Genomic DNA, 9651 nt, shown 5'->3' with positions numbered 1-9651 from the left:
TGTTATAGTTAATTAATTTAAAATTTATACTAACGAAATACTTTTTAATTTAATATAATAGAGTATTATGCTTATTTTAATACTAATTTGTAAAAAGTAATATATTGCATGTTGGTGTTCCTGCTCGTATGACCTATCGTTTGGGCTGCTAAGGGCTTGATTCACGCAACCTCCCGACATTTAGTGCGTGCCACGTTTGATGGAGGATACTGTTCCTTGGTGAATTTTTTATACAAGTCGTGAAATAATGATTAATTGCCCAGTTAAATTGGCAAAAGGAATTTTTATCATCAACTGTGATGGGTGCTTCTCATAGCGTTGACATTCCTGGAGGAGGAACCGAAGGATATCATGTACTAAGAGTAAGTTGTTTAGTAGCGGCGTTTCTTCAATTTCTTCTGATATGTGTTAATAATTAGGAGGCAATTTTTAGTCCTGGACGCGGAATATTACGGCCGGTTTTGAGTAATTGTGGTTTTCAACAGTATTTTGATTTAAGTATCCGCTTTATCATTATCAAAATTGTGTATTAGTGTAAGACCCCCGGATGCTCTAAGGGGTGTCGCCGATCAATTGGCAGGGATTTTTGAAAGGAAACTCATAGGCTACGGAGAGATGATTTTATTATTGTCCTCGGTTACATACTCCGCCGTCACGCGTCCGACTACCGACGAACGCCTCTCCACAGCCCGCCTTCGCTGACCTCCCCTCCTCCTCCTTCTCCCTCCTCAGCCATCGTGTTTCTTTCACCAAGCTCTGCAGTTTCCCACGGGAGGATGGAGCAGCCACTGGATACGCGGAGGTAAAGCGATCCGACTCTTCGCAAAGACAGAAACTTGGGAAGGAATATGAAAGAGAGTGTAGGTGATGGGTTGGGACGTGAAAAGGGTGGGAACGGAAGTGACTCTGCTGTTTCTGTCTCTTACATCACTTTCCCCTCAAACTGCCTTTAATCTAATTGATTATAGGCCTCGTCTGCTTCACCCATTGAATCCTGTGAAAAAGCCGTACATGGAAATGGAGTACACAAAGAATAAAATACAAGGAGCCTTGGAATGGGTGGACTCGGTGATGACACAGAGGCTAAATACATTATATGTCCCCAAGGCACTAATTAGTCAAAACAAAATCCTCCAGCAAAACACTAAAATAGCAAATACAAAGAGAGAAAGAGAAATAAGGTTTTATACGTAAGATTGAAAAACACTGCATTGCAAATGCATCCTTTTGTTAATGTCCATTCATTGAAATTCTACCCAAACATAATCAGAAGCATGAAAATATCCTGATTGTCTCCCACTAATTAGAATTCATCTCATAACCAAAGATTTTCACTTTTAACATTGCACAGCTCCATAAAAATTACAAACAGTAGATTATACTGAAAACTCAAAATTCCGTAACATACTATAAAGAAAACTGTTCGTTCCACGAAAAGACATAATTTACTCACAAATCTTAAATGACTTTCTCGGCCAGCTGTTCAAAAAAGTGCATAGCGGCCCCACTTAACAAGCACACGATAACAACAAATGATATCAACAAACAGCTCTACTCCTTCTCTTCTCTCTATGCTCTAATGCGAACTCTACGCTTTCTCTTCTCTTACAATTCTCTCGGCCGAAGCACTAACACTTACGTCTTCCCTTCTGAGGACGGTCCGGTTTGCGACCTCAAAAGATAGGGAGAGCGGGCGGGATGGGTTGGAGAGATAAGGATGTTGTCATCTGCGTCGTTACTTCTGCTGTCTCCGCGGCCTTCCGCGGTATGTGCTGGCGTACGGGGTGTGGAAATGGGAGAAGCAAGGGCACTGGCGTCTTCTTCACGGCCTTCACTGGAATGTGCGTACTCTCTTAGAGTACTGCTCTCGCTGGGTAGGCAGCTCGCTGGGGTTCTACGGGGAGTGCCCTCTCGTACACCCAACGGCTCTGGAGGCGTAGGGGTAGGTCGGGGCCTCAGGAGATAAGGGCTCCTTTGCCGGGCAGCTGCTTGCGACTCGGTCGTCGACGGGTATCTCTGCTCCTCCGTGCTCTCCGGCGTGGAGGCCTCTATTGCTCGTTCTCTCTCGGCTATTGGCGATCCAGACTCTTGGGTCGCCGCTTCCTGTCTCTCTCCGCCCTCCGATGACGATGTCGACACCTGACTCATTTCCTCCCACCGTTCTTCGTCCTCCGACTCGGCCAATATATGGGATCGGGGGGACATGACACCAGGGCGAGGGGGAATATGGGAAAAGGGAGTGTCTCCTATTGGGCTTGCTGGGCCACGCACAATTTCCGCTGATTTGGTGGGGGGGTGTTTCCGTGGTCTTCCTCGACGACGTTCTCCACACGGGGGAAAACCTAGAGTTGGCAAATTACCTAAATGCAACTTTAAGCGATTTTTGTGCACCAAAAGAGATCTGTAGGGGAGTTGAATTCGCACGTTGCACGGGGGAATCACTTCCGTCACTAGGTAGGGCCCCTTCCACGGGTAATGGAATTTTTTCGCTCCACCTGTCTTCGTGCACGGGTCACTCAGGTAGACGTATTGACCACACTCATATACCACGTCCTTCGTCCCCCTGTTAAAAACCGCCGCCCTCTCCCGGCGAGCGCGCGCGTCATTGATCTCACATCTACTCCGTAATGTCTCCAATTTCTCTTTCAATCCCTGAAGATACTTATTGTCAAACTGACCCAATGTCGGTTCAAAGTACTCGAAGGGAGATCTCATGACGTGCCCGAAAACGATTTCATGAGGCGAGAAGCCTGTACTGCGATGAATTTTTGTATTGTAGCAGAGGACAGCGTACGGGACCCACATATCCCAGTCCGAGTTTTTGTCGTTAACGTAGTGGCTAAGTATACCAGCAATTGTTCTATGTACCCTCTCCACTTTCCCGTTCGATTCTGGATGGTAAGGAGAAGAGCGAAGTCTGGAAATTTTCATTAGTTCGCACACCTTTTTAAAGAAATCGGACATATAGTTTGCACCCTGATCCGTGAGAACCTTGACCGGTACCCCAAACCTTAGAATCCACCTTCTCATGAATGCCGAGGCGATCGTCTCCGCCTTTTGGTCCGGTAAAGGAATCATTTCTAGGTAACGGGAAAAATTATCAATAATAGATAGAATGTATTTGTTACCATGCTCACTACATGGGAGGGGCCCGACGGTGTCCAAAGAAACGAAATCGAATGGTCTATCGGAAGAGGGTAATTCCTGAATGGGTGCCCTTGTTCTCCCGTAAGGGCTTCGACGGTGGCATGCGACGCAGTCTCTAAGAGCTTCTTTAATGTCCTTCGCTAAATTTCGCCACCAATATGATGCCCGCACCCTCTCGAGTGTAGGCAGGACCCCTAGATGCCCCGACAATGGATGATCATGGAAGTTTTTTAATTATATCTTTCCTCAATTTCTCGGGGGCCACTATTTTCTCCCCATCTTTGGTTTTCTTATAGAGAACACCCCCTTTCACAAGGAATCCTATCTGCGTTCGCAACCGTTTGCATTCGGCGTCGTCGTTCTGATAGTCAATTATTTCGTCACATAGCCCTCGTTCAACCGTTCGTACCTTCTGACTGAGTGCGTCGGCGTTTGAATGAAGCTTCCCTGGTTTGTGCATAATTTCATAGTCGAACTCGCTCAATTTCAACGTCCACCTTACCAAGCGGCTGTTAGGATCCTTAAGACTCAATAGCCATTTGAGGGCCGCGTGGTCAGTAATGATTTTAAATTTTCGACCAAATAAATAACATCTGAAATGTCCCGTTGCCCATACGGCCCCAAGGAGTTCCTTCTCCGTGGCTGAGTAATTTGTTTCGGCGCTGTTCAATTGTCTAGAGGCATAAGCGACGGGATGCTCTTCTCCGTTTATCTCCTGCGATAGAACCGCGCCTAAGGTATAATTTGAGGCATCCGTAGAAAGGATGAAAGTTTTTCTGAAATCTGGGTACACTAGAATAGGGCTTTTAGTAAGCGCTGACTTAAGCTCCCTCATCGCCACTTCGCAATCGTCTGACCAGCTAAAAGTTGCCCCCTTTTTCAGCAGTCTCGTCAGGGGCTTTGCTATACTGGCATAGTCCTTCACGAACCTCCCGTAGTAATTGGCTAAACCTAGGAAGGACTGTAGTTCCTTCGTGCAACTGGGCGTGGGATATTCATTTACTGCCGAAAGCTTCGATGGATCGGGAAAAACTCCGTCCTTCGTTATCACATGACCCAAGTAATTCACCTTGTCGTGGGCAAAGTGGCATTTATCAAATTTCAGAGTCAAACCTGCGATTCTCAGTCTCTCCAAAATGCCCCTCAGTCGTTCTGCATGTTCTTCAATTGTGGAGCTAAACACTACCACGTCATCTAAATAGACGAGACAATGCGCCGGTTTCAGCCCGCGCAGAACGCTGTCCATAAGCCGCTGGAAACTGGCGGGGGCATTGCGTAGCCCAAACGGCATTCGCGTATATTCCCAATGCCCGCTCTCCGTATTAAATGCCGTTTTTGGTTGTGACTCTCTGTCCATGGGAATTTGATGGTAACCGCTTGTTAAGTCCATCGTAGTAAAGTATCGGCAATTCCCTAAATAGTCCAAGGTCTCGACTATATTCGGCAGGGGATAAACATCAGGAGTCGTAATGGCGTTTAATGCCCTGTAATCTACGCAAAACCAATACGAATCTTTCCCATCAGTCGATTTCTTAGGGACAACAACAATTAGGGCGGCCCAGGGGCTGGTACTAGGCACTATGACACCCGCCTCTAACTGCTCCCTCACTAGCCTATCGACTATTTCCTTCTGGTGGAATGGCGTGCGGTATGCCTTCCTATAGATTGGCCTTTCGCTAGACGTTGGAATATGATGTGTCACCAATTTTGTCGGCGGTGGAAGACCCTTACCGGAAAACAGATCCTTATATTCCTCAAGAATTGGCAATAGAGCGTCACGTTCCCCGCAGTTTAAATGCACAAGTTTATCCGCAAAACAGACTTCGCCCTCGCGACGCCGCACCGCATGCACTCGCGGCCCCCAATCAGCTTCCTCTTCCGCCCCTCTATCTTCCCATTGTGTAGCGGAAGCTAAAATCGTTCCCTTCCTTAGCGTTACCTCTCCTTCGTTGAAGTTAGCTACTTGAACAATTACTTCACGGTTTTCATTCACTCTTGACATGCTTCTAGCCACTACACAGCCCTCCAGATCCTCAAAGTTTGGTTCGATAAGGATATGAGCACCGATAGGGATTTGTAGGTCAGGTACATTGACACTCATTAGTTTTTCACATCTACCCGGCAATGTTTCTGTCTCTATTGACCGGATTAAAAACCCCGTGTTACTCCGCTTTCGGATTTCTTTCATTATTCCTACATTCGCTTGTTCCCCGTGGTTGCCCCTCAAACCCCAGGTCTCATTCCCTACGGAGAGTGTCCCCTGTTTAATGTTTATACAGCAACCTAACTTTTCTAGGAAATCTAAACCTAATATCCCCTCGTAATCCCCTAGTTCACTCATAACCTGCATGCAACACTTATATTGAACCCCGTTTACAAAAAATTCAATAACCTTTTCCCCAAAACTTTTCACCACATCACCAGTAATGCCCTTCACGCGATAAGGGGACCGGTTAATACCATCATCCCCACACACATCACTGCACACGAGGGATACCTGAGCGCCGGTGTCACACAGGAACCTAGCCCTTCTTCCCCCGATGCTCACCACCGCCACCAAATCCATAGGTCCGCCTCTTTTCTCCACCCTCGGAAGGAAGACATCTAGTAGGGGCCGGAATTGGCGGCGTTGCCGGCCCCGCCGTCGTTTAACTCCGTAGTCTGCTGCCTCCGTCTGCATTCCCGGGCGATGTGGCCCTCACCTCCGCAGTTGAAGCAGCGCCTCCGATTTTGGCACTCCCTCGCCATGTGCCCCATCTCGCCACAGTTAAAGCATTTACCTTCCCTTGGAGCCCGGAAGACATGGCGGCTCGCAGGCTCCTCTCTCAAGGGGCGCCTCTCCACCTCCTCGATCCTAATGACGGCCTCGATTGCCTCGTCAAAATTTTGAGGCGACGTCAGCCGGCACTGTCTGCCCACTTCCCCTGAGAGACCATTAAGGAAGGTGTCAAGGGCGCGCTGATCTGCCTCATAGCGCGTCGCGGCGGCATGCTCCGCGGGCCCGGCCACGTCATACGTCTGGCTGTTGATTTTTCGCACCCTGTCTGCGAAGGCTTCCAAGTCTTCTCCAGCGCCCCTTCTTATGTTGGTTAACAGCTCCCGAAAAAAACGGGTACTCCGTTTCGTTCGGTACCGCTGCAAGAGCTGCGCTTTTAGTTCCTCGAACGTCGCGGCCCCTCGGCACTCTTCCTTGCTATGATAAAATTCGGCCGCTTCCCCGTTCAACTTCAGGATCGTTGCATTCAGTTTGTCGGCGTCAGAGAGACCCCCCAAATCGGCTGCGCATTCCACTTTGTCTAAAAAGACCGTTACGGACTCTTCCGGTCTTCCCGAGAACGCTTCAGTCGCCGAAAGCAGGCCGAAGTTTTTCCGCCCGCCTTCCTCTCCAGCAGCCGTCCCCGTCCGCCGAAGCCTCTCGTTGTCCGCTTCGAGCTCGCGTAATTTCTTGCTCATCTCTGTGATGGCCTGCTGCAAATCCATCTCCTGGCCTCCCAGGCTCGCTCTCGCCGCCATCGTAATCAATGAGTCCTTCCAAAAATATGCCAATTGTCCCACTTCTTGACACCAGTGTAAGACCCCCGGATGCTCTAAGGGGTGTCGCCGATCAATTGGCAGGGATTTTTGAAAGGAAACTCATAGGCTACGGAGAGATGATTTTATTATTGTCCTCGGTTACATACTCCGCCGTCACGCGTCCGACTACCGACGAACGCCTCTCCACAGCCCGCCTTCGCTGACCTCCCCTCCTCCTCCTTCTCCCTCCTCAGCCATCGTGTTTCTTTCACCAAGCTCTGCAGTTTCCCACGGGAGGATGGAGCAGCCACTGGATACGCGGAGGTAAAGCGATCCGACTCTTCGCAAAGACAGAAACTTGGGAAGGAATATGAAAGAGAGTGTAGGTGATGGGTTGGGACGTGAAAAGGGTGGGAACGGAAGTGACTCTGCTGTTTCTGTCTCTTACATTAGCATATTATGTAGTGACATAACCCCTATGAAAAAATTGTATAAACCTGTTTCAAATTTTTATACAATCTTATACATTGCCATGGCAATTGTATAAATTGCATGAAAGTTTGAAACAGGTTTATACAATTTTTTCATAGGGGAATAGTCTCACTCAAATAGAACTTCTTATATTTTTGTACTCGATTTTCCGTCAATAATAATAATAATAATTCTTTATTGATTCCAGGACATGTGGACAACATGTATAGAACAAGTCAAGTATGGAGAACACAAAACAAAACATAAACAATGAAAGTAAAAATTAGGAATTCAAATGCAATGACATATACTCATCAACAGAATAACAAGAATTGCTCACTAGATACAAGTACAGTTTTTTCTTAAAGGTGCTCATAGAGCATATTTCCCTTAACTCTTTTGGCAATGCATTGTAAAAACTCACCCCAGCATAGACAGGGTTTTTACAATACATGTTTAAATTATGGGGGACAATCCTGAAGTTTTTGGATGCTCTCGTGTTGTAATTATGTATATCACTATTTACTCCAATCTCGAACATGCTTTTGTATTGACAGATAAGAAAAATAGTTGAAAAAATATATATACATGGTAATGTTAGAATACCCAGAGATTTAAAATGCTCCCGGCAGCTACTTCTACCAGAAATACCTTGAATGATCCTAATGGCCCATTTCTGGAGTCTAAAAAGTCTAGTACTGCGTTGAGAGTGGCCCCAGACCACAATTCCATATTTCAGCCTACTATGGATATACGCATTGTAGACAGAAAGGGCCGTGTTGGTGTCGGTGAGCGATAATAATAATAATAATAATAATAACCAAAACCGAAATAGCAGGCATAGAAAGATCAATACGTACATCATTCACAAAATTTAATTTACATCACCCAAAGGCTGCAATAGAAAGGCTAACGCTACCCCGCTATATGGGAGGTAGAGGGTTAATAGATTTACAACAGCTCCTCAAAAACCAAATTCATGGACTAAAACATTTCTTCTACGATAAATCAAACAGTTCGAAGCTTCACAAATCAATAGTATATGCCGACAACAAATTAACACCATTAAATCTAAAAAATGGCACGACCGATGAAGCAACCAACACAGGAGCTGTTCTATTAAATAGAAAGGTAGAAGTATGGGCCCAGAAGGAATTACATGGACGACACATCAATGACCTCAATCAACCATATGTTGATAAAATCTCATCAAACAAATGGTTGTCATTGGGTGAACTTTATGGAGAAACCGAAGGGTTCATGCTTGCAATACAAGACCAGGTTATCCGCACTAAAAATTATGCAAAGTACATCCTTGGTGATAAAAGCATAATAGATGACAAATGTAGAAGGTGTTTTCAAGTACCTGAAACAATCCAGCACATTATATCTGGCTGTAAGATGCTAGCTAATACGGAATATTTAAGTAGACATAATCAAGTTGCAAAAATTATCCACCAAAAACTGGCCTACCAGCACAAGTTAATAGATACTAAGACCCCATATTATGTGTACCACCCTGAAACAGTGCTTGAAAACGGCGCATTTAAAATCTATTACGATCTGCCTATACAAACAGATAAAACTATAGTTAATAATAGACCAGATATAGTGTTGATTGACAAGAAATATAGAACTTGCTACATAGTTGATATTGCCGTGCCACTGTCGCATAACATCGAAAAGACAATTACAGGAAAAATTAACAAGTACCAAGAATTGGCAATAGAAATAAAAAGAATATGGAATATGGAACAGGTTTATATAGCTCCAATTGTCATCTCAGCTACCGGTATCATTCCAAAACATATACAAAATAGTTTCAAAATACTCAACCTCCATCCAAATACATACATCAAACTGCAAAAGGCTGTAATAATTTCAACCTGTCATATCACGAGAAAATTTCTCAACCCAATTCATCAGTAAAGAGTTACCTTGGTGAGAACCCGTGCTCTTAACACTAAAGCTACTCAGTGAAAACTGAAGAAAATTAAAGAACAAAATAATAATAAATTTATTGGTGCCAAAAGATATGCAAAAACATATATAGGACCCGTCAAAAAAGATAAACACACAAGAGATTCTGAATGAACAATACATAAAAGAATGTTCCACAGTTACAACAAAACAATTAAGAAGTGAGGAATTCCTCAATAGAATAAAAGGTATTGTTTAAAAGGTACATCTTTAATTTAGAGGAGAAATTTCCTTTCACCTTTTCATCTTTTAATGAGGCAGGTAGGTTATTATAAATCCTGCAACTCATGGTGACAGGACCAGTATTAAAAATACAAAGGTTGTGTTGTCTCACAGCATAATTGTCTCTGCTTCTCGTGTTATGATTATGAATATCATGATTCTTTAGAAGTGTCAAGTGAGAATGGTGATTTCTTATAAGCATCACAGCACAATAAATATAAATACAAGGTAGGGGAAGGATTTGTAACTTTTTAAAAAGATTGCGACAGCTATCTCGTTTCCTAGCTTTGCAGATGATTCTGACTGCCCATTTTTGTA

General features: G+C 44.8%; 1 protein-coding gene across 2 annotated transcripts; it reads right to left on the bottom strand.

The window, feature by feature from the left end:
* Positions 1 to 295: 295 nt before the first annotated feature.
* LOC124170914 lies at positions 296 to 2498 on the bottom strand. Of its 2 annotated transcripts, none has more exons than XR_006867608.1 (2): positions 1454 to 1496; positions 296 to 994 (listed from the first exon to the last, which is right to left on the bottom strand). XR_006867608.1 is itself a non-coding variant. In XM_046549967.1 (2 exons), the coding sequence occupies exons 1-2, from the start codon at positions 2203 to 2205 to the stop codon at positions 955 to 957; spliced, it is 606 nt and encodes a 201-aa protein (XP_046405923.1). In that variant the 5' UTR covers positions 2206 to 2498; the 3' UTR covers positions 296 to 954. The 2 variants fall into 2 exon arrangements, 1 of the variants encoding a protein (XP_046405923.1); XM_046549967.1 differs by lacking the exon at positions 1454 to 1496 and adding an exon at positions 1640 to 2498.
* Between the last annotated feature and the right edge of the window lie 7153 nt (positions 2499 to 9651).

Source organism: Ischnura elegans, chromosome X, assembly GCF_921293095.1.
Source record: "Ischnura elegans chromosome X, ioIscEleg1.1, whole genome shotgun sequence".
In the NCBI taxonomy this organism is placed as follows: Eukaryota; Metazoa; Arthropoda; class Insecta; order Odonata; family Coenagrionidae; genus Ischnura; species Ischnura elegans.
This window is presented reverse-complemented; position numbering and strand designations above follow the sequence as displayed.

Bases quoted from the DNA above. Each gene is read 5' to 3' on its own strand.
- LOC124170914 (XM_046549967.1), bottom strand. From the start codon at position 2,205: ATGTCCCCCCGATCCCATATATTGGCCGAGTCGGAGGACGAAGAACGG. The intron at 995-1,639 runs GTAAGTGTTAGT...GCTTTTTCACAG, and splicing joins CCGTCCTCAGAAGGGAAGAC to GATTCAATGGGTGAAGCAGA.